Source organism: Diaporthe amygdali (assembly GCF_026229845.1).
Source record: "Diaporthe amygdali strain CAA958 chromosome Unknown NODE_5_length_1802954_cov_64_987939, whole genome shotgun sequence".
NCBI classification, from domain to species: Eukaryota; Fungi; Ascomycota; class Sordariomycetes; order Diaporthales; family Diaporthaceae; genus Diaporthe; species Diaporthe amygdali.
In genome coordinates this window covers 716019-742414 of record NW_026517025.1, presented here as the reverse complement: position 1 = coordinate 742414, position 26396 = coordinate 716019, and the positions used below count along the sequence as shown (strand labels likewise).

The 26396-nt window shown below is 52.7% G+C and overlaps 7 protein-coding genes across 7 annotated transcripts; 4 read left to right on the top strand and 3 right to left on the bottom strand.

Annotated features, from left to right (window-relative positions):
* Positions 1–1966: 1966 nt before the first annotated feature.
* J7T55_015380 (uncharacterized protein) lies at positions 1967–3535 on the top strand (the record flags this gene model as incomplete). Its single annotated transcript, XM_053139610.1, has 3 exons — positions 1967–2259; positions 2323–2451; positions 2560–3535. The coding sequence occupies 3 exons, from the start codon at positions 1967–1969 to the stop codon at positions 3533–3535; spliced, it is 1398 nt and encodes a 465-aa protein (XP_052997106.1).
* A 688-nt stretch (positions 3536–4223) lies between these two features.
* On the top strand, positions 4224–5033 carry J7T55_015379 (uncharacterized protein; the record flags this gene model as incomplete). The annotated part of the gene is made up of 1 exon (XM_053139609.1): positions 4224–5033. The coding sequence occupies one exon, from the start codon at positions 4224–4226 to the stop codon at positions 5031–5033; it is 810 nt and encodes a 269-aa protein (XP_052997105.1).
* Positions 5034–6187: 1154 nt separating this feature from the next.
* J7T55_015378 (uncharacterized protein) lies at positions 6188–6478 on the bottom strand (the record flags this gene model as incomplete). Its single annotated transcript, XM_053139607.1, has 1 exon — positions 6188–6478. The coding sequence occupies one exon, from the start codon at positions 6476–6478 to the stop codon at positions 6188–6190; it is 291 nt and encodes a 96-aa protein (XP_052997104.1).
* A 530-nt stretch (positions 6479–7008) lies between these two features.
* On the top strand, positions 7009–7801 carry J7T55_015377 (uncharacterized protein; the record flags this gene model as incomplete). The annotated part of the gene is made up of 2 exons (XM_053139606.1): positions 7009–7390; positions 7455–7801. The coding sequence occupies 2 exons, from the start codon at positions 7009–7011 to the stop codon at positions 7799–7801; spliced, it is 729 nt and encodes a 242-aa protein (XP_052997103.1).
* Positions 7802–9501: 1700 nt separating this feature from the next.
* J7T55_015376 (serine threonine kinase irei) lies at positions 9502–13273 on the bottom strand (the record flags this gene model as incomplete). The annotated part of the gene is made up of 2 exons (XM_053139605.1): positions 9502–10469; positions 10558–13273. The coding sequence occupies 2 exons, from the start codon at positions 13271–13273 to the stop codon at positions 9502–9504; spliced, it is 3684 nt and encodes a 1227-aa protein (XP_052997102.1).
* A 6707-nt stretch (positions 13274–19980) lies between these two features.
* J7T55_015374 (uncharacterized protein) lies at positions 19981–23109 on the top strand (the record flags this gene model as incomplete). Its single annotated transcript, XM_053139604.1, has 4 exons — positions 19981–20040; positions 20116–21940; positions 22027–22252; positions 22317–23109. The coding sequence occupies 4 exons, from the start codon at positions 19981–19983 to the stop codon at positions 23107–23109; spliced, it is 2904 nt and encodes a 967-aa protein (XP_052997101.1).
* A 598-nt stretch (positions 23110–23707) lies between these two features.
* Positions 23708–26233, bottom strand: J7T55_015373 (zinc finger protein; the record flags this gene model as incomplete). Its single annotated transcript, XM_053139603.1, has 1 exon — positions 23708–26233. The coding sequence occupies one exon, from the start codon at positions 26231–26233 to the stop codon at positions 23708–23710; it is 2526 nt and encodes an 841-aa protein (XP_052997100.1).
* Positions 26234–26396: the final 163 nt, after the last annotated feature.

The following is a 26396-nucleotide window of genomic DNA, read 5'->3' as shown; positions in this document are numbered from 1 at the left end:
GTGTGAACTATCAATCCTCATGTGTCTCACTCTCGAGGGACCCTTTTTTTTTATTACGTCCACTAGGCACGAAACTTGAAGTGACTTTGTTTTTTGGGATTCACTTTGCTTTTGTTTTCGCCGAAGACTGACAATAAAGAGGCAGCGATGTGGCTTTAACCCCTTTTGAAGGTCATCAATGAGCGTGAGCCGTTTTCGGTGTCATTGACCAAAAGGGGGAAAGGAAGGATCCTAGAAGTCAATTCCATTGCCACAGAAGAACCTGGCAAACCCGAGTCATCCTATCGTCAAGAAATTTCGATGAAGTGATTTTTGATGAAGAAGATCGAGCCACTAGGAGTTCAGAGAACAATGCGTTCAGTTTTGACGAAGCCACCGGTCCACGCCCCACGTCCCATTCTCGCCCGCTTGCGATGATATTATGTGACACGTGGATATTTGTTATAAGACGATGATAAAGTTCACTGGCACTGCGCTTTAATGACAAGGCATTGTCCGCTTGCACATTTCTTATTGTTTTGTCTATTCATCCACATATAGCAGACAATAGTCATTGTGAGTCTTTGCAACTTGCACTTAGGTATTGTGGGAGGAAAATAGAATATTGTTGCTACATATACAGAAACATATATAAGCCCAGTATGGGCCCCATGCATTGGGCAAATGCTTCGTAGCATCCTCGAGGATTTGTTCTGCAATCCAAGAACAAGTGCAACTTTCTGCTATCCCAAGCTTTTACACAAAAATCGGAGACGGGAGAAAAATGCCTTCACCATGGAAAAAGCTCGCTTCGAGGAAGAAGTTTGGTGCGTGTCGGTCCCAACCTCGACAGGCTGCACCGAAACCCCCATCACATGTCCGTCCACTTACTGAAGCCCTTAAAAGGGCAAAAAAAGTGGCTAAGGCCGTGGCTAAAGCCTTCAAAAGTCCTGTTCCACGCCGATCTACTCCATACGTCGGTTTCAATTTCCAACCTGACTTAACGGCCGATCATATCGAGTCTGATCAATTGGAGATGAATATTCCTCGGTCTTTGTCTTCGTCTCAAGCGGAGCTTGAAGATTGACCTGGTAACATCTCTTTACATAGGTAGTTCTGAACTAATCAATTGCCCCTTCATAGCCTCAGTCTGTCATGGTGCAGGCAGAGATAGATGTGAAGTTTTGACGGCAATTGAAAGAGATAGATTTGAGTGTCATGCGTGTTAAAAATCAGACTGAAACCCATTTTATAAAAAAGAGCGCCCCGTGCACACACGATAAATTTCAATCCGAAACCCCTGCTTCCCTCGAGACTTAGAGTGTATAACAGTCTTGTTTAACCCTGTAGCTAATAAGATATAAATATTGATAAGTCTTGCTACCTTGTCTTCCCGTCGACTGGGTGATTGCTTTTCAATGCCGCCACACGATAACCTGAGGTTTGGAACACAGGTTGGGGGGTTCATTGGGCTGGCCTCAAAGTTTGTGGTTGATTCACAATTTCTAACATTATTTGCAGTAATTCCAGCGTCTTGATGTCGCATATTTAGTCATTCGATCAAAATGTTTGAAATGTCAAAATGCTAGGTGCTATACAGTTTTTCAACTATATGCCGAATCTTTCTGAAAGCAACACATATAGTTTTCGCCCCACCCTAAGTCGAGACCTGCGGCCTCATTGGTGAGGGCATCTGGGTTGCATTTGACATATCGCAAATGTGACGAAGGAATCCTTCTATGCCGATCGGGTCTAGTGTGCGGCACACCAAGCCTAATGACTGAGGAAAGGAGAACACCGGACTTCCTCCACAGCTGATTTCCATACGATCAAGACTTTCTAGAGAGATCTCTCATTGTCATATTTGACATTTCTCAATTCCACAAGTTTGAATGATTTTATTCTTGTCGATTTCCTGGCGGCTGTGGGGCGGACAGCTGTCTTCCATTCGGTTCAGCGGGATCTTCAGGCAGGCGTTCACCACACAATGATCATAAACCGTGGGCCGGGGTCTCAAGCCAGTGGCAATGATCAAACCAGGCACTTCCTGTCAACAAGTCAGCGGCATGGAAACTTCTCAGGCAGATCAGCTGATGGCGCAGCCTCGTTCAAGAACTTGCCGCCATCTGCTGTGATCAATCCTCACCGGCCGGGAAATCAGGGAGCTCCGAATGGCTTGTCGATACATCGCGAAGAGCTGATTCGCTTATTTTGGGAACAGGATGTCCCATTGCGAATAGTTCAAGACATTATGAGACAGAAACACGGGTTAGACGTAAGGTACGCAGTAATTACATGGTCGAGCGTTTTTGTGTCTTACTGAGCTTTGATAATGTCCCACAGCATAAAGGTCTACAAAACACAGTTTCGGAAATGGGGCATCCGCAAGAATCTCAAAGGGCACGAGGCTCTGAAGATAGCCACTGGACAGGATTCTTCACCTGTATTCTGGCCTGATGATAGAGACGATGAGTACGTCACTCGCGTTGATTGCCATGTGAAAAAGAGTCATCGGGCATTGGTACATGCCCGAATTGGGATGGCAAACGAAAATGTTGCTGTTTTGAATCCTGCACGCAGACTTCGAGGTCCGGACACGCTCGAGAAAATCGAGGCTGCTACTTACTACTTCAAGATCTATATCCTTGGCAATCGTATCATGAGATCATGGTTTGAAACTGGGCCGTCCTTCGGAGAGCAGGAAGCTTTTAGCTCCCTTTTCATTAGAGGGCTGGAACGCTTATCTCGGAATGAACAGCAGCAGCAGGCCTTTAAAGACATAAATTTGTCCTTTGATTCCCTGAAGAAGCTTGTTATATTGGATCACCCTCTAGTATACCTTCGACTCATGGCCTCTATTGCAGCATTCAGTCAATATCCGGAATCTGAGGTCTGCTCAACCATCTTTCGTTCGCTTTCGGAATACCTCAGGAAGCTTTTCCTTATCATCCAAGGGCCCTATCATCCTCTAAGCCACGCTTGGGGCGAGGCCCTTTATATCTCATCGTCCGAGGGTGCCGAGTCTTACGTCCTTGGGGTAGCCGCGACTGCAGTGCGAAGATATATGCCCCATGAGCTGAGGATCGGCATGGGGGCTTTGAACATTGCCGAGTGCGTGCCCAGTAGTGCGAGGGGTCTAAATGAAGCCTCGCTTCGCAACGGTCTTAGAAATATGGCGATGCGTCCAGACCTTCTACCCAAAGCGCAAGAGACGAGGCTCGCACTTGCTGAGCTTATGCTTGCTCAAGGCAGATTGGTTGAAGGCATTCACTTCTTTGCGGAGGCAAGAGCGTTCCAAGCTGCCGATCCAGTTCGCTGCGTGGACAAGACCTTCTGGACAGCGGAGCTCGAATGGAGAGCCGGAAACGCGTTTGGCTCTATCAGCACGTTGAAATCCGCGCTGGCGCATGCCGACTTTGAGACAGCGGATAAGACAGGTGATGGAGTGACGAGAAGGTTGAAGGAGATTGAAGATGTTTTGCGCCATAGGCAGAATCTTCTCGCATCGGAGAGTGGTCATTATGTCAAAGCGCCGTGCCAGATGAAATGGTGGTAGGTTCAAAAGAGAATTTGCAAATAAGAGGGAAAAAATCAAAGACCCTGAGATGTGAGCCTTTCAATATTGAGCCGAGCAGAACCACAGTTTCTCAACTTCGCACAGTAAGAATATCACATAAATTGCGATTGATTCGCTCATACAGGAGAGTCACGTCCAAAAATGCTTCCAAGTCCACTGTCCAAGCTTCTGGGAGGCAGACAAGTAGAGGCTGCAGGGGCATGAAGTTGGGTCGCTCTTGGTCCTCCAGTACTGGCTCTGTGAGGACACGTACTGTTGGATCACAAAGTGGACAACCCTAACAGTCGATGGGAACATAATGAAAGGACATTCCAGGGGATAATGGCGCTTTGTTTGGCCCACAATAAAGCCGCGGTTTCTCATCGGACTCCGTTCAATTTTGGTAGACCACAATGCATCGAAGTAACCCTCCCGGCTCTAATTAAATGACCCTTCAAAGGTAACATAATGACTGTTTATAACATCATAATACCTCATAAGGGCATTGTCATAGTTTAGCAATTATACAAGTCATTGTTTCTCTAATCATCTTCCTAGGTGTTCAAGGAATGATGGAAGTATATAATGTCAATGATTGCAGTTGATTTCTCCCAGTCAATCCTTCCAGTACCCAAGATCCATTCATATCTTCAGATCATTGATTGGAATCCCAGAGACTGTTCTCAAAATGTCTACCTCCCGCTTCTTCGAGGACATTCGCAATCGGGTAGGTAGCGTCATCGACATATACATGCATGGGGTCGACCCCTCGACGGCTGATGAATTCGCAGGTCTGATTCGCCTCCTGAAGGAGAATTCCATGGAGAGTATCTCCAACCTGCCTTTGAAGCGCCAGGCCAATATCTTCGACGAAGCTGTGGCCCGGATTGTTCTGCAGAAAGCCGCAAACACCGCCCACGACAGTGCCGAGCAGACCACATTGCTCAGGCTCGCTCGTGCCATGCTATACGCGCCCAGTATTCCCAACCCCGCCGGCACGCTCAACGTAGAGTCGCTCATCGATGAAGCCTCAGCCAAGCTCATGAGCCTCCGCACTGGATTTGTGGACTGGATTCACGAGTCAGGCGAGATCAACGAGGCGACAAAGCGAGATCTTCATGCCTATGACAATATCAGTTGCTTCATTGGTGTACTGTTCACAACGCTGATAACGTCGCCAGATTTGAATCACACGGATGCTGTAAAAGCGCTAAGCGAGTTCGGCTTTGGCCTCTTGTCCAACATCATTCATGTCGATTTGGAGAATGACCTCACGCGGCCTATTCGGATTTCCATGTATCATGCTCTGTTCATCTGGCTAGCAGAGACCTCTGAGCTCTTCTTGAAACAGCTGCGAAACTTCCCTGATGAGCTGGATGATTGGCTCGATGGACTTGAGTCCTTCTTTGACATGCTGAAAGTGGATCCTGAAGAACTCGGACTGGACTATCTTCGCACCACTACCAGAGTCTTGTGTGCATTCTTTGACCTCGAATAGTGTTTCGGTCTTGTAAAGGGTGAGAAATACACGAGATGAGCAAAGATCTAATATAGTGTAAAACAGGGGAATAGGAACTTGATTAAAATGATATTTGTTTTACTTAACTTTTAGGTATGTGTCGCTACTGTTTTGTGTTGCCTGTTATGTTTCTTGGAAAGTTCGAGTTTACTGTAGAAGCTGTCTCATGCCGGTGTCAAATATCCTACATATGTATGAGGTATGCACAGGATCATGATTTTGTAAATCTTAACATTGCCATGTACCAGTCTTAGTAGTTCGAAAAGTGTTTGCATAGCAAGACCTTTCGAAAATTACTATGTTCGTACACTTACCAAAGTGTCATGTAATACTGGTCTTGACTTTGTGGTTTTCATCAGGACAATAGCCAAAAATAGCGAGGAAATACTGCGCAATTTAGTAATACTTTGTCATCCGCTTCTTCCCTTGCGCGTCTAGCCATTAATGAATCGTTACACTCGGATCTCGGGTTCCTCGAACTCACCAGCACGCTGCTAGGACCTTCTGACCAAAGGACCAAAGGTCGGATGGTAGCCAATGAAATTTATCGATGTGCTAGTGCTGACAGCTGGTGGTTGGGTGTACAAACAATGGTGAATGTCAGCTTCCCAGCGGCGGGTTTAGGCGGCCAGGAACACTCCAAGCGCCTGTTCAGTGTTGCCACGAGATCCTCCGCTCGCGCAAGTTCGCTCATCATGCCGGGGGCCGGTGAAGCTATACAAAGACTAGTCGGCTCGCGTTTAATTCACGGAATATGGCCGATAGATGAGATTTGTGGTGAAATGAACGAGGCACCTGTCAAGTTGACCGCTGTGCATACTCTGTATCCACAATATTTCCTCGGTCAACTGATTTCGTAGAAGTCCCCACATACTGGCTTGGCTTCTATCCCGGATGGTCACATGGTCTGCGACAAGGCGCAAGTTCTATCCGTGAGCCGGAGGTCCTAGCAGCGCGATTCTGATCTCGAGTGCCTGCACAAATGCACGGCACTATAGATGTGGAACTTTCGACCCTGATCCTGCCGCCACAATGAGCTAAATCTTGATATCATTTAGCAGCCTGGGCAGTCAATGAAGCCATGAGGAGTGGCCTGAGCCGTCGAGAAGGAGTTCACGGGTACACGACGGGTCTCACACCCCCTTGCAAAAAGGTAAGCTGATCCACCTGATCTGGCTGCGCCGTTGCATCGCCAAAGACTCTGCAGGGCGGGCCGGGAAGATCTCCGCTTCTAGTCTCCACGTGCCGTCAGCTCGCCGCGAAGAAGCAAGCCGACTTCTGTCGAATTTTCCGTTCACATCCTTCGGGTGCGAGATCTGACAACGAGATATAGTGCCTAGTTCCTGGTCGCCGCGGAAAGCCGGGATGATGGCCAGTTGCATCACCCACTCAGGCGTCTCAGTCGATGGGAATATGTCTTCCATATTCAAGCACTCGACTTGGAAAGAGCTTTGCTTCCAGAGGTATCAGGCTGTGAGCTCTGGACTAAGGCCTGTCAAGGTCAGGGGCTGGGGATCGACTTCGCCGCGTGGGTGGAGGTGAAAGGGTGGGCTAGCGACATGGTGTGAACCGGGTCTTTTGGTCTGATGCATATGTACAATATTTGAGGCCCGTCATCAGCCAGGTTTCCTAGCAGCACTAGAAGGTGTGTAAGATGGCATCTTACTATCGGTGGTGGCTTCAAGGTCCCTGCTCAGCAGTTCAGCAAGCCAGAGCCACGATCCTCGTGGGTCCCAATTCTCGTCGCCTAAACATACAGACAACCATGAAGGTAACCTTGAGGTCCTAGGCTGCTCCTTACCCGAAATTTCAATTTCATATATCTCTATAGGTCGGCTCCACAGCATGAGCCAATTCAGGCCCGTCATTCGCGACGTTTTGTTTCTTGCAAGGACTTCTCAAAACGAACATGTCATATGGTACAGATACAACTGCAACCCATGACACCGCCAAAATGTCAACCAATACTCGTCCAGAGCTCAAATTCTTCCTCTACTCGGATCCGGCGGAGGCAAAGACAGCAGACAACAAGAGGCTAGTGAGAGTCCATGTCGCCCGAAATTCTCATGCAAAGACCCGTTCTGCCCGGACCAGGGCGTCGAGAGGAGAGCAAGCAGATTGCCTGCGGTCTCGTAGCCACGAGCCCATTCGCCAAGTCGTCAGCCGAACCTCTTCTCCATCGTTGCCGTCCACAACCCCGACATCCCCAGACCTTTCGAGTGACCTCGATCTTGAGACATCCCTCTCGAGACCATTTAACTGGTTGCCGTCAGGGGCCCAAGCTCAATCCCTTGTTCAAGGGCTGTCGTCGTTGGAGCAGTCTCTATTAGACCATTGTAAGTGACACCCTGAAGGACACCACGCACAAAAGATTACGAACTGACACGGACCTTGTATCAGATGTGACAGTGCAGATACCGACCTGGCAAAGCCGATATGAATATCCTAACAATCCCATGGATCTCCCGCGGTTCCGTCATGGAATGAGGACGCATTGGGTCAACTTCTGTCTGACAGACGCTGGGCTTCTCCAAGGCATGTTGCTAGCCTCGAGCCAACATTTCGCGAACCTCTATCACGAAGCTGGGAACCCAAAAGAGGCCAAGGCATACGAGCAGCAAGCGTTGCATCACAGGGGCCAGCTTCTTCGTGCCATGTCCGATTCGATGCCGAGGGATACAAGGGATGTCACCGACTACACTGTCGCGAAGGGCATGTTTCTCGCATACAACGAGGTTTGTCTCTAATCCTATGCCTTCTATGACCAAGGTCCGCAACGCAGACGCAGAAGCTAACTCCTGTACGAAAATGTAGTATTTATCAGGCAACCTCACAGACGCAATGCATCACTTGACAGCGTGCGATTACATGATTGAGCTAAAAGGGGGCTATGGGACTCTAGGCCTGGATGGATTTCTGGCGCAACTCATCATTTGGTTCAGGGAAGAGTTATATGCCGCTATGAACGACAAGTCCTATCGTAGAAACAGAGCTTGACACAACCACGAGGAGCGGCAAGCACGGCATGCATGATATTTAAAAGGCCCTTGGATGGGACTCGGACCGATCAAGATAATCAGAGTGATACGAAAGAAGCGTCATGTATATAGAGAGGTGTTCGATCTAAAGAACCTGGCGTTCAGAAGGCGCGAGCCGCCTGACAGACCGCCTCAGCACGATTGTACACAATAGCAAAGAACCTGGTGTTCAACTAATAAAATTCTTAATACACGTAAATTGCGTAGTTGCCCTCATCTGAGTGTCACATCAATAAAACAGTGCCACCGAATTATAAACTGACATTTCTTTCTCGAAAGAAAATACGTCGACTGCGTAATCCAAAGTCGCATACCCTAGGAGAGATCTCTCCGACGCCGGTCAAGCACTTCCTCAATCACGACTTCTCGTAGGAGGCTACGGTTCACCCATCACCCCACTAAGAATCCAGCCTAACATAGTTTGCAAGTCTGTTCTGCGAAACCAACAGAGTTCAGCTGCTCCATTCAAGCTATGGTGAGAGCCAGCCCCGTCAACTTCCCTTTCTCTGAGGAAAGGGGGAAAGGGGGGGGGGGGCAAGACTAACACCAAGCGTCCTCTTGCCCGGTGAACACGACAACAATGCCACACCACGAGCTTCATTTGACCAGCATGACACCACACCGGCCACACCGAACCCATCAGTAGCATCTCCGTGAAGGATCGCGCGCGGGTGGAAGAAGATAAAGAAGAAGTAAGGTAGCGTTCAGCCGCAACATAGCAGAAAAACGATACCGAGCTCTAGAGCGAGCTTGTTGGATCCGTCAGCGGGCTCCAAAAAGCAACCTCTCGCTCTGGCAGGCGGCCGCCCTATCCGAGGGGGCACAGCCTGCGCTACGGATCGTGTGTAGTCGCAGTGCATCCTTACCTCGGCCCCTTTCTCAGCCGCTCCCACGTGGCCTGAAAGCTTGAAAAGGAGGGGGGGGGCAATTATGTTCTAAAAACAGGTGAAGGAAAAAGAAAAAGAACCCCCCCCCCGGAAAAATGCAGGCCTTGAGAAGAAACCCGAAGTGAAGTGAGGTCTCGACTAGGACTGTCATGTGTCAGTCAATCCCTTGCAAGACGTCGGAAATTAAGCTTGACAGTGCCACGGACGGGGAGCATAGGACCTTCACCACTTTACCAACTCGAGAATCACGGCAACATGTCAAATTTCTAACAATATAGGCTGCATATCATGTCGTGAACTTCGTCCATTTCTCATTCATCTACATGTCGACCTGCAGTCCTGATACTCCATTTTGACCCCATGCCCCCCCCCCTCCCAATTGCCTCCATCAGGCATTTTCCACCAATCCATGCATGCATCAGTCATCCAGCCGCCATTTCCAACCAACCACCTTTTGAGAATCCAGTCAGTCCCCCGTTCCGTACACATGCTACCCTCCAGCGCCCAATACCTGATGTGAATCTACTCCGGCCTCCTCAGCTGATAGTACTTCCGCAGCTGAATATCCTCATCGAAACCGACGTCCTCGTGCCGGACAACATTCCAGCAGTACAGCAACAGGTCAGGGAACCGCGTGGTCCAGTAGAGCAGATAGCCCTCTTCCATGGCGCGGTGGCCTACGACCTTCTCCTGCAGGGCCTCGGGCATGTCGCGGAAGTGATTCTTCTTGTTGCGCAGCGCGCGCAGCAGGTCCAGCATGCGCGACCCCGTGTACTTACGCTGCTTGCCCAACGAGTTGACAAAGTCCTTGTGAAGGCGCGAAAGGAAGTCCCCGTTCGGGATGACCTCATGAGCGCCCGCCTCGAGGGCCTGGAGGGCTGGGCTGGGCGGATCGCGCGGCTCGCGCTCGAACGCGTCTGACACGTCGCACAGGAACGTCAGGCGCTTCTCAGCCGACCAGAAGAACGGGTGCACGAGGATGTCCTTGGTCTTCGGCCGCTCCTTAGGGTTCGCGCTGATCATCTTCTCGATCAGATGGGTGGCTTCGCGCTGGTACTCGCCGAGCACCTCCAGCCTATCCAGGCTGTATGTGCCCTTGCGAATGTTGACCTCCCTCATAAATGAACCGCCGCAGTCGAAGGGGTGTGAGCCCTGCGTAAGGACGTAGAAGAAGACAATGCCGAGCGAAAAGATATCGATCGATCGGGTTACACGACGCCGGTGCTCACCCTGTTGCTGGTTGCTGCTGGCGGTGCCGCTGTGCGTGGAGCTAGCGTCTACAAGCATCGGACCAGTAGACGCGTCATCGTCATGTAGGAGCTCCGGAGCTCGCCAGCCAGCTGTACCAGCGTTGTGAGCCGTAGTAGCCCCAAGAGACGACTGGCCATTCTCCAGCTTCTTGCAGAGTCCAAAATCGGAGACCAGGATGAGAGGCTCGCCATCCATGTCAGTAGTGATGAGAATGTTTTGCGGTTTCAAATCACGGTGGACTGGGACAAGTTAGTGAATGTAAGAACTCGTAGGGAACCTTGCCCGTAAGTCGGCGCCTGTATGGCACCGTGTAAAGTTTGGACTAACCAATTTGCAAGGAATGAAGGTGATCCAATCCTTTGGTGATCTGCTTCAGGACACCGAGTGGGTTCCTGGAACCGAGCTCGGCCAGGGTGCGGAAATGCGACGGTTTTTCTACGACGTCCGCAAGTGAAGCCTCACAAAGCTGGAGGGCGATGTAGATGAAGTCGCCACGTTCTAGCTGGGCATAGTAGCGGATGACATTGGGGTGCAGGTCGACCTCGCGTAGCAGCCGGGTCTCGCGCGTAGCAATATCGTAGAAAGACCTCAACATCCGCTTGACCGCTACCGGCCGGTCCTGCCACTTCCCGGCGAAGACGATGGTGCCGTTGCTTCCCGTGCCGAGCTGCTGCTCCTGAATGACCTCAAGGCTGTCGTCAATCTTGAGGATCGGGACTGACACATTGCCGACGTCGTCAGGCACTGTCTGGATGTCGGGCTCGGGGCCTCGGGCTGTCTCGCCCAGCTTCTTGGCCATGTTGACTGCCTCCTCCACGTCATTGAGGGTCTCATCTTCAGCCGACCCATTATCGGCCTTATTTTTCTTCTTGTGTTGCTTGCCACCACGTCGGCCTCGGTGTGCCTTCTTCTTCTTTACTTCAGGTGGATTCTGCGCTGCATCCGTCTGCGCGTCACGCTGTACCTCGATGGGTGCAGCGATCTCGATGGGAGCCCTAGGGGTGGCTGGATCTGAGGCGGATTCATCCTCGATATTAAGTGCCTCCCTTACGGCCACGACCTGTTCGGTTGGGAGCCTTTCAGCTTCTTGGTCATTGTCCACGACTTGTGTCTCTGACGTCTCGTCTGATGAGTCTTCGTCCAGGTCAACATTGAAGCCTTGTTGTTTGAGAACACCTTTCGTCCAACGGACAGATTCCTTGGGAACACCCTTGACGCGGCGAATGATCTCGTGGCGGTATACGAAAAGAGCCGTCATGAAAAGCAATGCGACAAAGGGGTTCGTGAAGGCTTCAATGGCACTGTTGGCCGCTTCCTGCGGAAGCTTCTTGACCCTCTCGATGACGGTGCTGCTAGGGCTGGGGGCATCAATGGCCAGAGTGGGTACATCCGGGTGATCCTGCCGAGGGCCATCCAGCTGTGGCGGTTCTAATGGTGCCGAGTTGGAGGACCCTGGTAGGAGTGGGTTCCGGGGTCTGGTCCAGGGCTTGCCAAGAAAATGCTGGCCCACCAAAACTTCGGAAAGCCGGGAGGGGGGTAGCTTCTCATCTTCCTGCAACCAGTCGAGCTCGGCGATGAGCGCAGTTGGAGCCTTGGTAATCAGAGGGTATGCCCGAGCAGACATGGCATACCAATTGCCGGCAATCTGATCGAGAAAAATGGCGCCACTCCGCACCAGAGCCTCTTGCTCGTCTTTCGCCGGGAGCGCAGGTTGTGGCAGAGCAATGAGCTCCGTGTTTTTGTCCTCCTCCTCAAATGAATTGTAACTGCGGGCAGGACGGACGACGTCAAACGCCCTTGCAATTGGGGTCGGGAAATGCTCGACAAAGGATTGACGGCGCTCTGCATCCCGATCGAAGTCAAACCCGTAGACACGTCCATCGTGACGGCTGGTGATGTAGAGCTTGTCCATGGTAGTGGAGTATTGCCGCATCAGATCTTCGTCTTTAATGTTGGGGCTCCACTCGGAGTACTTCAGGGTAGCGACGGGGTACCCGCGTGGATTGGAGATGCCAACGGTGTACTCAGTCCGACCTAGGGTGATGGTGCCGCTGTGGCACTCCTCAGCGTCCATACTGGCGACGGGGTCGAGAGGGCGGGGGCAGCTGTCCCAGTCCTCAGCCTTGGACGCCGTCGGGCCAAACCATCGGATGGCACGACCGGTGGCAGCGTCCAGTGCCAGGATATTCGTCTCTTTCTTGCCGGTGTAGACAAGCCCGTATTCCTTGTTCTCATAAGGGGACATCTTCTCGACGAGCTCCTTCATGGTCAAGCCGGTGGACATGACGCCATCAGTCTTGCCGGGAGCGTACATGTAGATCTCGCCGTCCCCAGTTGGCTCGATGGCCCACACGCTCTGGTCCCAGATGGTGTTGGAGTCGGCATCGGCGGGGCTCTTGACCTGTCGGTGGTGTTTGGTCTCGACCATGGATTGGCCGAGAGAGATGTGCCAACGTTCCTTGCCAGTCCTCCGGTCGCTGGCGTACAGGTCTCCATCGATGGTCGCCAAAAGAACAAAGTCCTCCACTTCCCAATCATCGATAGACCTGTCGGGGGTCAACGGTGAAGGGGCTCGGACGGACCGCCCGTCGGGGTGGTCCGGAGCCGCAGCAGAGATAGCGCTCGCATCGTAGGTTTGAAGGTTTCTTGGTCTGTGTGGTGAATGGTGCTCTTCCTTGACGGACTGGGTGTTGGTCCTCTTCCTGCGCGCAGCAGCGTGCGGGGTGTCAAGGTCGTGTTGCGTCAGCGCAGTCGCAGCAAGATTGCGGATGACGTTGTCGCCCTCGAGGGGAGACTCGTGGCGGGGCTGGGCCCCGGGAGGCTTGCCATGTCGTTCGGCGTGATGGTTAGCAGCCCGAGGGGCAGCTAGCGACGGCGAGGCAAGAGCCGGAGGCTGTGGCTGGGCTTCGACGGAGCGGAAGTCGGCAGCTTCGACGAGAGGCAGCACCGGTAGCAGCAAGGCAGCGAGGACCCAGAAGAACTTCCTGTTGTTTTGTTGCTGGACGACATGCCGTCCCTCGCCAGGAGGCCGTCGCAGCATCATTTGTTTATCTAGCCGTCTAGTAGGGCTGCGGGATAATCGTCATTGGCGATTATCCCGAGGTTGTATGTCGATGGGGTGAGAGGGTGACTGTCCAGAGGCAGGTCTCCGGTGTCAGCGGGAGCAGCGGGTTGTGGGTTGTGGGCTGTGGGTTGGGTGTCCCCAGGGGGTTTGAGCGTCGGGATCCGGTCGGGTTATCAAAGCTGTCGAATCGAAGGTGACTGGAACTGGAATTCGAGGCAAAAAGGGCTGGCTGGTCAACCCATGAAGCAGTAGCAGCAGGTAGCAGCAGGTAGCAGCAGGAGGAGGAGGATAGTAGAGACGAGTTCAAGTTCGAGTTCGAGAGAAGTTTTGCCGAGTGATACTCTAGTCCAGTGCAGGCTTAGGTCAAAGCAGGTCGGAGCAAGGTCAGGTCAGGGTCGAGGTTCAGTCGTTCTGCTTCACTTTGGTGGTTCGGCCGAGTCGTGTACACCGCAGGACGGGCCTCAGCCTGATCAAAGCCAGGCCACGCACAGACAGACAGAGGGCGTCAAAACTCGGCAAAGCAAGCAAAATTCGGAGGGGTAGGCGATGGTGGCCGATGAGGAGAGGAGGATTCCCTTCGCTTCGCTGGCGGGTAGGATGGCCTGGATGGATGAGAGGTGGGAAAGGGGTCGAGGTCGAGGTGGTGCGTGGAACCCCCGGGGGGGCAGATGGACCAGCAAGCTGCAGGACTAGATGGTTCGACAGGACGGCCTGAACCAGCGGTGGCTGTGAGTTTTCCCCAGCACACACCACACACGCAAATACGGTAGGGGGAGGTAGGGGTGGTAGGGTGGCACTGTGGGTAGGGGTGCGGGACGGCCAAGTGCCAGGACGGGGTAACGGGCGAGACGCGGGTGCGTATTCGAGAGTGGCTAGCGTCGGACGGATGAAGTTGAACGGTAAAGGGCGGGAAGGAGACTGGAATGGGGCCCGTGCTCCGTTTGGGTCCTTGTAGGGAGGGATGGAAAGCTGACAGCTGCACACAAGACCGACCGACTGACTGATGGCCAAGGAGCCAAGGGAGAAGGGAGAAGGGAGCAGGGAGCAGGGAGCAGGGAGCAGGGAGGAGACGCAACAAGACCATCCCTATCCATCAATCAAGTCTCATCAGTTATTCTTTCATCCGTTGAAGTACACATTCGGATGGAAATAATCAACCGTACCACCCTGCCATCCTGCCCACCCCAATGTGAAGCAATATGCTACACAATCTATGGCTCAGCCTAAATTGCTGGTAGAAACAGAGCTGACGACAATCAAGACACACATACGATTATCAAGCCACACATCAGATCCCGACAGGAGAACCGATTGGAGGGACAATCATCGGCAAACCACACACCTCTGATGACGTTCCTCTGTCCACCCAACCCCCCACAATAACGAAATGCCTCCTTGGAGGCTGTCAGACAACCTGGCAGGCTGGTAGGAGCATCGTCAGACAGCCCCCAACACCCCAAGAGCCCAGTGTTTCACCTCGGGGCCATTCCCTCCAGGCATATACTGTGTATCCATATATAACCCAGCCCACGATCCCCTCCGCAGTTCCCTTCGCAAGCCTTATTCATCCTTATGTCGGACTCTGAGCTCTCTGCCGACTCGTTAGTGAGCCTTTAGCCCATGAGTCGCATTGCATGAACTCTAACCGTCTATGCCGTGCATACACATAAGGCGTATAAGGCGTCAGGGCGTATGCAGTCTCCCGCGAGTTTCTGGGCAGCCCATTGATGAGATACTGTCTTTTGCCACAACTAACTCCACCCACCCATCAATGACTCTGGGGTACTGTGCGATGATACCAGACCTAGCTCGCTAGACATGGAGAGATAGAACGGGGACCTGCAGTGATGCAAGTCGGCCCATGTCGATCGGGGAGCCGGCTCCTGAGACTTGACAATCCCAAATGTCGATTCTCACAGAGCACTAACATCGTCGCTGCAGAAATGGGTGGCCGTCTGATGATGAGTTTCTCCCACACCATGGCGGACCCTTGCGGATCGGCCCTCTCTCTGCAAGGGGTTGACCAGGTAAACAAGGAGGTTAGCTGCAGGCCTGTCAGCCTGTTTGCCACCGCATCCACCTAAGACCACTAATGGAATTTGCATGCCCATATATCGAACTCTTACCACAACAAAATTACAATGTAGAAAGTCAAAGTCGAGTTGGTGATGATATGGCATGGACACCGGAATACCAACAGTATGTGTGAAACTTCAGCCCAGGATTTGAACCTGGATCCCCGCCGCGTCACTTCGGGTACACTAAGCGCGGCAGCGCATCCGTGCATATGAACCAGGGATGTACCATTGATAGGCCAACTTGGGTTAAAGAACTGGAGTGGCTGCCATATACGTTCATAAGCCGGCTTTATCTGAGTTTTAACGGTATTTCCACGTTCAAGGACGGCTTCTACAAGTGTGATGCCTCTAAAAGGGCTTCACAGGTGGGGCAGAAGCCGTGCGCATGCTACTCGGCCTGAAGGATTTCTAGTTGGACGTGGATACCTGCACGTCATGTTGGCGATGAAAGGCTGCACGAGAAATGGATAGGAAGGACTTCAACTCCGATCTAGGGGATTTTAAGGGCAAAATCGGAACAGTATTCAGCAGATAGAAAGAACAGCAAAGCACGAGAATGGTTTCATCTCAAGAGTGATGCGCTGCCATAGTGTAGGGGCTGCTTGTGCCGCATACGTGACATGGTCGGTTCTGGAGAGAGGGTATCAGTAATAGTGAAAACTGTCCATCTGCTCCAGAAGTATGAAGATAGATTAAATACATTCGGTCCTTGACTCGCATATCCATATTTGAGACCAAAAGAAACCTCTCCTAGAACATTATCATGTTGGCCCAACTACTTTTCCGGAGCCCCCTATCATATTTGTGTACTCTTCCTCCCTAAGAAAAGCGTCTCGGTGTGAAAACTGTGTACGGCGACGCAGGTGGCCCTACCATCGGCATGGGGCTCATATATCCTGCGCCGAGATTCACAAACTGGGATGTAGGATCTATGTATTTCCTTATCTCCATGCTCATATTTGGGCTTGTCATCAGTATTTTGATCGCCGGGCCCTCCACACCTTGGTGTACCACAGCCTGGAACTTTGACACCAACCATCGTAAGTCTTCAATCCACTGATCTCTTTCATACCATGAGATGCCGTCGAGCAGACAGAAGACAGTCAAGTTTTGTGGAAGCTGTCTCGATAGTACCCAAAACACTTCCCATAGGGCGTCAAGGTCGCATTTACTCAAGGATGAGAAGAGTCCGTCCGATTTGGCCAAATTCCACTCGGGCTCGGACATCGACCCCGAAAGTAGCAGCTGCACAATAAGACTTCGCAGCATGAGGTTTGGCCCACCTGGGCTCTCTAGTTCGAAGTCGGACTCAAGGTTTATGCCACAGAAAAAGTAGGTGGGTACGGCAAGACTATTCTCGAAGAGACGAGCCGCAACCGAAGCCGCTAGCACGGACATTGGTGAGATTTTCTCCACGCCACCCGACATTCCATCAACAAGGAGGAGTGAGGACTGCGCCGTGGAAATCCAATTTTGGAAGCTTGAGGTCCTCAATAGCCAAGCTGCGCGAGCTTGGCTCGTATGATCCATTCGAAAAGCCTGCTGGAGGACGAGCCGCAGGCCGCGTGTGATGTCCTCTGGGTCGACTCGTAGCGCATCCAGCAGATCAGACTTAGCCATTCGTGGCGTCATGTTGCTGGATGGGTTGATTGGGTGATTTGCAAGCTCGCGGAATGGTGGTGGATCTGCACGTATGGCCTCAAACAGGGCGGTCTTGAATGAAGCTGCGAAATATTCTGGCGAACACTCCTGAAGAATCCCCCGAAGTTCAAGTTGAATCATTTCTCTGGTTTTTTGAAACATGAACTCATTGGATTGGGACAATATGCGGTATATGTCCACTTTGGTGGCAAGCCGCTGACTGCGACCATCAATTTTGTCCAGTCTGGAACGAATCTCGTCCAGCTTGTTGATGCTCACGTTCATTAGCTTATCTCTAACTCTGCCGAGACTCGAATTTAAAATTCTCGTTTCGTTCTTTATTCTCGTCAGAACTTCTTCAACGCGGGTGGAGTCAGGTATTCCCATAGTCGAGATGTTCAAAACACGCCTGCGCCCTGGAAGTCCCTCACAGTTGTCAGCAGGCACTCTCATTTCAATATTGATTGGTGTTGGCGACACATACATCCAATTTTCTTCCTGAGCAGAATTTCGATTAATGTTGGCAGATCTTGGAAGAGTAGTTCATAGAAGCCCGTGGCCCTGTTCGATATAGCCTCGTCCTCGTCGTCTCCAAAGACCTTAAGCTTGCAAGCAGCTTCCAGTGTGCGAACAGTGTCGGGAAGCTCTTCAAAAGCGTCCAGAATCTTGGCCCGATTCTCTGTTCTTTTCTGGATCGTCTTGTTCGCATTTGGTTAGCAAGCAAATTCTGTAAATACCTCGCTGCAACCTGGACACCCTTTGGCAGTCCGCACTAACAGCAAATATCACTTTGAGCCCTCCTCGGAGAATCGACAGTCCATATTGGTCAGGCAGCATCTCTACCACTTTCTCTGCCAATGGCACTGCTCGAGAAGCTAGCGTGCCTGCCTTGTGGATTTTTCGCTTGCCTCTTTCATTGTGCTCAGCTTTTGCCGTGTCCAGCAACTGTATGATCTCATCCCAGGAACAATTAAAGATTCCTGGGTCATCAGTCGTGGGCGCCTCACCATTCTCCGCGGCCGTTAAAGAATCATCGCAAATCAAGAGTATGTTTTTGAGAGTCCTGTGGGTTGTCAACTGCCTCCGCACTGGGTGATTGAATTCATTGAAGAGACAAAGATACGAACTCTGATGGAGGCTCCTGACCTGGCTGATAGCCTGACTTCATCATCGACCAATAGCACTCGTTGCGGTAGACTGGATGCACTTGAACGGGGTCAGTTCTAAGCCATGCCTCCAATTTTTGGGCCTCATCGAGAGTGTAGGCTTTCCCACGCGTATCGTCTAGTAAAGAATCCATGTTGCTAATGATTGATGCCTGTAGTCCTCCACACAATTTCGATTTGGACAGATGTGGTCTGCATCATCAGCATGAGATCCGTACTTCAGCTCCAGCGCACGATCATGCAACAAGAACAAATCGAATCATCCGTGCTGAACCGGTGGCCACAGGGTCGAGACCCGAGCTCGTCAACTCATGGAAATATGAGCTCTTCCCCTCCCTCCTGTGGTACTAACAGAAGCTGCCTGGTCCGCCACATCCCGCTTTAGACGACGTCTTCGTGCATGGTGACACGAGAATCCTCCCCCACATCACCGACAGTAATCTGAATGAGCACTCAAAGGATTGCAGACAGGTGTGGTGCAGTAGAACCATCTGACATGCGTTGATATGGGTGATCTTTAACGCCGAAAAGAGTTATGCTCAGCGATACCGCAGACGTCCAAGGCGATCAACTCCTTACCATTCTTACTTCACAGACGCCTCTTCCAAATGTCGACGAAATGAGAGCACATCAGGCTCTGGCAGCCTTTCCCAGAGCCGAGCACTTCAAGAATAAGGCTCTGCTGACCACCATCATGCATCACATCTTGTAGCGGGAGTATCTGCGTCTGTGAGTGGTCCAGTGCTGCTGGGATCCTCTATCAAGGAGCGCAACACGGAATTGAACGGGCGTTGTAATGGCATTTCCCCGCTCGAATGTCTTCGCAGAACAAGCGAGCAGCGCCACAACGGGCTCTATTTGATTCCGCGTGTCACGTCCATCTTTCCCCTCGTGGCAGTCAGAGGTGACCGCTCTTCGAATACATCAGACTAGAGAAGCAGATCTGGTACAATGCAAGCCGAAATGATCCAAAGGAACACCACAGCTATTTTCAGGCTCATAAACGTCTTTAAGTGCCTGAGTGTTGAAGTAAATGAGTCGAAGTACGTAACGAAACGACCGCTTGGAATATGATGGGAGCCAGTGAGCTGGCCAACGATTGACCGCAAGCAGAGGATTTTGAGCATGAGCCATGCTGACAATGTACCTCATAGTCACGGGGGATATAATACAATGTTTCCGGTGGACAAAAAAGCAATTTCTCCCCAAAGATAACCCCGCAGCCTGCTTCCATCCTGGCAGATGTACACTTCGTGTAGCCTCACAGCGGCACTGGAACCCCACGCCACTATCAGTCGATCATTGGGGGCGTCTCCATTGGGTTGGTCGAGACCTGAATTTAATTGAGTCTTGTGCGTACATGAACCATGCAGTAGGCTATTGGCAGATTCCGAGCGATCACTCGTCGGTCTCCCCGTTCCCACAGCAGCATATGTAGAGCGGAAAGACCAACGAGCAGGCCATGTTCCTTGCAGCAGCTGAAAGAAAAGAGCTGGAACGGCTGGTGCTCATATTGGCCCAAGAGGTCGAGGAGGCGGATATATCACCGATGGTCGCCCATAACCGGTCGACAACTGCTGCACAGCTGGAAGAAATTTCGCGCAAGGCTACACACGACAATAGAAATCGTTGGCTGAACGAAGAATATCTTATAATATCATTCATTATCGACTCCTTTCTCTCTGAATTTTTAATTCCTATCCCTGCATTCTTTGGCACCACCGCAAGCACAATAATTTCAAGCTGCTCTCGGTCAAATCTCTGTGCAAGCCTGTCTAAGACAGTTGTCAACCTTCAAGCCATGTCAGACGCATCGCAGATGAATTCATCGGTACCAACAGCCATTGGGGCTGATCACCACGTAAGGACTACCAGAACCCGTGCCGTGAAGTGATACAGAAACCCATTTGTACTATTGTGTGTTAATCTCATGCAGATGCCTCCGCACATGAGGCGGGTCCTTACAGCGCTTCACGACGACCATGAAAAGTTAGGAGAGCGACAGAAATCGTTGGATGATCGATTCGAGACCTTGATACGCCAGCTTTCCAAGATGGGGCAAAAAGAAGTACCTAAGCATGAAGATGATCGAGCGGAGACGATGTTGCTCTCCGACCACGACGAGGAGCCTGCACAGATCATCGCCGTGAAGCCGGAAGCACGGTTGTTCGAGTTCGAGAGATTCAAAAATAGGTACGGTGAAAAAGACCATCAGTTCTGCGTCGAGGCCTTGGTTGGCTGTTCGGACTTTCTTGGCGCGATCGAAGACGAGTTGTCACGCAGAGGCGAGCGCGCTCCACACCGCAACGCCCTTCCTCAGCTCACATATACCGAGGACATGATTTGTCAAGTACGGATTCAGTCTTTGGCACTATTGAACATCATCTCAAAGGTATCTGGAGCGTCTTGGAATGGCAGAGTCCGTTGCACATTCACTCGACCCTTTGCCCTGTTTATTCGAACGCTAGGCGACATTCAAAGCGAGCTTCAGAGACTGGAGACGAAGTGGGAAACCAGGGTTGTGCCCGAGCCCCTCCACGGCGAATCATCGAACTCGACGGAGGAGACACTTGAAGATCGACATGAGACTTTGTTGGAATTGCGTTGCTACGTAGACTTCGTGAAGCAGCACATCTTACCTCAACGCCAGAGGTACGACAATCTCGAGCGACCTGAGGCACGCAGCGTTCACTACACAGACCTATGGTACCTCTTTCGAATAGGACAACTGGTGTATGTTCCTAAGTTCGCCGGAGACGAGCCTACACCCTTGTCGGTAAGACAGAGCGTATTCCGGATCTGTGGCATCTGGCGCCCCGACACTTCTTCCCACTGGCCTGTTAAGCGCGAGAGACGAGAGGGAGCCACGAGTGCTCGCCGTTTATTCAAGCTGAAATTGTATTCGATTGACCATAACGGAGAGACATATGGACCCTACTTTCGCTCGATCGAGGTTCCGTTCTTCAACGGGTCTCAGGATGTGGATTCATTGCCTGTCTTTCCATTGTGCTGCTATTCGGACTACTCTGCGACGGCCAAAACGCTACAACAAATTGGTCAGGACTTCCTGGACAGAAGAGCGCAGAAGCACATCGCTTACCGTGGTTGGACTATCATCTGTGACCTAGCTGGAGGGATTCTGCACGATGCCGAGAGACAACCGCTGAAACACCCAGAGTACATTGAGAGTGATCTGATCGTCGACTTTAAAGAGACCTTCCAGAACATACCAAACTGGCGACCTTCTCTGCCCCGCAAACGAACCCGGTCCAGTCACTGGCTTCTAGGAGAAGACAAGATGCGGATCATTCAATGGACCACGAGCGAGTGTCAGCGGATCGAAAAGGACCATGCCGAACTTGTCCAAGAGAGTGACGGGATTGACCAAAATGACTACAACTTCCAATTGACCAACGACAAATTTTTGGGAGCACAAAAATCGCCGGAGTTCCAAATAGAGGACCTCATGCTGCTTCCAAAGAGGCTCTTCGCCTACGCACTCCGTGATCGCCAATTCCACCAGGTGGATGTGCGGTCCACTAGGCTTCCCAATGCAGCTGAGGGCTCTCCATTCGATAGTTTACTGATCAGCGAGGAGCATCGGAGTATCATCCGAGCAGCCGTTATCACCCACTTCCAGAACAAGCTTGTCGACGAATCTTCCGAGGATCCTCATATGTCAATGGACCAAGACTTCATACGAGGGAAGGGCAGAGGTCTAGTAATTTTGCTCCATGGAGCCCCGGGTGTTGGCAAAACCGGTGAGTCCTAGTCGGTTCTGATCAGTTTATGCCGTCTTCGAACATAGCTTGATTGATGTCCGCTGACCAAGCTTGATCGCCTGCAGCCACGGCGGAGGCAATTGCACTGGAACATCGCAAACCTTTGGTGGCCATCTCTTTCGGTGATCTGGGATGGAATTCAGAGAGGGTTGAGTCATCTTTGCGCGAGATATTTCGTCTGGCCCATCTGTGGAACTGCATTCTCCTCCTGGATGAGGCAGATGTATATCTGTCCCAGCGAGAGAAGACAGACAATCTACAAAGGAATGGGATCGTATCGGTATTTCTTCGGTAAGCCTGTTCACCTTGTCCTTCCCGAAGAAACCGTCATCACAATAGCTGACACATATATCAGAGTTCTCGAGTACTATAATGGAATCCTTTTCCTCACGACAAATCGAGTCGGCGTTCTTGACGAGGCGATAAAGTCTCGCATACACATCTCACTACTTTACCCTCACTTGTCGCGAGAGCATATATGGACGATTACCCAAATGAACCTCGAGCGGCTGAGAAAGATTGATGCATACCGATCAAAAGTTACGGGACAGAAGCCGCTGCAGTTCATCGACAAGGATATCTGTGACGAGCTGTCCAGCTACGGGACGCAGGAACATGAGCGAAGTCTGAACGGCCGGCAAATTCGCAACGCTGTCCAGGCCGCCGCTTGTCTGGCTTGGTATGAGCAAAAGGTCAAAGAAGACCGAGGAGAAGCCGTCCAGACTTTCTGGTTGAGCGTAAAGCATTTTCAGACAGTGAAGCAGACCATGATCCTTCACGAGGAGTACTTGACCAGGACCAAAGGCATGAGCGACGCTGACATGGCCAACCACCGGGGCGAGCGTCATGACAAGTTCAGAACGCGAGAGAACTCACAGACATACAGCGGGCTGGCAATGCATCAGCGTCCCGGAAGCCAGTCCTCTCTGTCTCGGTCCGATTCAGAGGCGTCGAGGCGGACGCAAACCCCGCAGACAGGCTGGGCGGGCTGGTCACAACCTGCTCCCAGGCAAAACAGCTATGGCTTCCAGTCGACACCACCCACGGGGCCACGTGGCGAGACCTCTGCGTTCATGTCGAGCGCGGGCAGCCCAGGTCAGCAGTATCATGCTTTCGGCCCTACGCCGGAGTTCAGCCCATCGACTTGAGCCTGAGATAATCTGCTGAATCATGTGCGCCCCGAGATCAGCCAGGCAGAAGGCGTATCAACGATGGGATCTTGCAGCATAGCGGACTGCTGTTCGAGTGCCATGGAAGGTCCTCAGGATCAAAGGGAAACCCTGACCGGGACGTACGGCGAGAATGTCCAGCCCTACCTGGATCGAGACTGGTGCGTGGCAGCAATGTGACATAGAAGAGATACATAAGCCTTGTTTCTGACTTCCTTGCATGTGCGCGGGTGTCTGCATGATCGGTCCTGACCAGATGTGCTGTACCTGCTACTGTAGATCGCGGGATTTCTTGCTCGTCGAGTGTGAGCACTTTATTAGAATCAGAGGCAGAGACCCAAATGTATGGTCGGCTGTTATTGAGATTTCAGTCACGTATCCGCGTTCTCACCGAGTACATATCCAAGATAATGTGGTTTGGACTACTCTCAACTCACAAAAGTTTCCAATAAATATTGTCCCTTGAAGGTCAAGATTCGCAAGACTGACATTCACATGGCCGGTGAAGATATTTGGATGATTTATTGCCACATCTGCTAGATAGGTTGTCAACTCATGCAGAGACCATCCAACCTATCTATCCCCAAGCAACAAGCACATTCTTCCCCTTCTTCCCCTTCCCCTTCTTCTTCCCACCCGCAGCCCCACCCTCACCCTCACCCGCCTCCTCCCCGGCACCACCAGCCTCCTCCCCAGCCGCCCCACCACCCCACGAGAACCCCGTCTCCCGCGCGCCGCCGAAGTCCCGCCTCACCCCGCGGCCCCCGCCGTACCCAAAAATCGTAGTCTGCACCTTGGGCGCAGCAGGCAGCGCGGGGAACGCGTCGTCGCGCGGCGGGGCGCGCCCGCCACCGGCGCTAGGTGCCGCCCGCCGGACCGTGGGCGTCGACGACCGGCTTGCGGCCGCGGACGCGGACGCGCTGCCCGTCACGGCCGGCTGCGTGCCGCCGATCCACAGCGGTGCCGATTTTGCGGCGGCAGTGGCGGATTTCTTGCTGCCCGCCGCGGGCGGAAGTGCCGGGAACGCGGCGGATGATGAAGACGATGCCGCGGCCGACCGTGATGGGCTGGACCACTGCACGGTACTTGGCCCGGGGCCGGCGAGTTCCGCGCCGGGGACGCTACCGCGGCGGGCCTGGGTGGAGTTCTTGAGCTTCAGCACGCGCGTGGTGTGCCTCTCGCGGGCGGCGGCCGTGGCACCGCCGCTGCCCGGGTGCAGCGAGGGCCCGGAGCCGGCGGCTGCGGCCCAGCCGCTGGAGCTGGTGGCTGCGCCGTGCATGCCGCCCAGGCCGGGCAGCGACGGGTAGTCCTCGTTGATGGCGCGCCAGTCCTGCCATGCTTTGTGTAGCGCATCGGCCTTGGCCTTGTCTTCGAAGAGGTCCGACACCTCGCGCACGAGTGTGCCCAGCGCGTTGGCTGAGGTGTCAGTGAAGAGCGAGAAGAACGAGTCGATCAGGCCTGGTGCCGTGAGGCTGCCGGACTTGTAGGAGGAGATGTGCGAGCGGAAGTCGTTCATCTTGGTGGCGTCGTTGCCTAGCAGGTTGGATGCGCGCTCGATGACCGCACCATGGCGGACGAGGCGGGCACGTTCGGCCGGGGTCATGTTGGCTTGGTCGGTCACGGAGAGTGTGGACAGGGCGTCGGCGAGAGGCTGAGGCTGTGATGCTGATGATGATGAGGCACCATTTTGTCGTTGCTGATTGCGAGCAGTTGCAGGTGTGGGACCGGAGGTGTTGGCTGTGGTCGTTAGTTGGCCACCAAAGGTGCGGTTAGAGATTGACTGAGCTGAGTGGATGGCCATCTGCCTCTGGTATGCAAGTTCGTCTCGTCGTAGAGGTTGTGCCGTGCTGCGAGGCAGAGGCGCATCAGCGTTGGGGTCCCTACCCCTTCCGCGACCCTCTCTCCCACCCCTAGATCGTCCACCTCCTCTCCGTTCCTCCTGATACGGTTCCCGGACGTCAAAGCCAGAGAGATCCACCATTCGGGCGTCTCTTCGTACATCCTTGGACAGAGTGTCTCTGTGCTCGCTCAATTGATGAGCCTTGAGGTCCATCTCCGACTCGAACACCACGAACTTCTTTTCCAAGCATTCGCGATCCAGACACAAGAAGTGATCCTTGTTGAAGTGCTTTTCCAGCGCATTGTAGTCCTGATAATAGTGCGGTGACCTAGAATCCCTCCTATCACAGATGAAGCACCGCTCGTGCTTGTTCCGGCAGTGTTCGTACAGCTTATCGTCGTCGTAGAACCTCTCGCCACAGAAGCCACAGAGGGGGTGGCCCTTGAACCCCGTCTGCGCAACATCTCCAGGCCTGTCATCGCCATGTGCCATGTGCTTGTGCAGAGCCTTGTCCGTGAACAGCTCGTGCTCGTGCGTAAATACCTTCTTGTTCCGCGTGCAGAGATCGCACATCTTGTTGTGATGCACCGACCGCACATGCCTGTGCAGGTCGGGCCAGCCCATCCCGGCAAAATCGCAGGAGAGATCGGGACAGTTGTACCGCAGCAGCAGGACCGTGTCGCCCACAATATCCTCATTCGTGTAGCGGATCCCTATGTTCTCGTCCGCACTAGAGATGTCGGCCTCGGTATAGGCTTCGAAACGTTTCGATGCATCGTCGGTGAAGATGACAAAAGGCGCAGGTGTTCGACAGTGCGCGCAGTCTTTATTCTTGTACAATGCCCGTAGTCGTAATGAGCAGATATGGCAGGTGGTATGGTTACAGGGCGCAACAGAGTGGTGTTGGATCGGGTTGGCGCAAATGAAGCAGACTTCGTCGTCGTCCTCGTCAGCGTCTTGGCCGTCGCCTGCGTCATCAGCCTTTGGCTTGGGCTCTGACGGCCTGAGGAGGGCTTCTTTGGCCGCTGGCGTGAGCCTGGGACCTTCGTTCTCCTGCTCTTCTGGCCTGGGGCCGTTCTGGTTGTTCCCGCCACGTCCTCCTCGGCCTCGATTTCCTCCACGGCTTGGTCCACTGCCGTCGCCTCGCCCTCTACCTCGTCTGGAGCGATCTCCTCGACCTCGACCACGACTACCGTCACCGCGCGGTCTTGAAGCAGTGTCCCCAGCTGAGCCTGCAGGGGCAGCGCCTCCTGTGTCTGCCATGTCCTTGTTCGTTTGTGTTTGTGGTTCTTGTGTGTGGCTCACGCCCAAAGTTCGAAATATTTCGAGGATGCAGAGGTCGTTCAGCGAGAGTCCCCACAGCTTTTTAGAAGCTTTCTGCTCGAATTGAAACCAGAGGTAGTTCGGATGCTCGATGCAGTGAGGT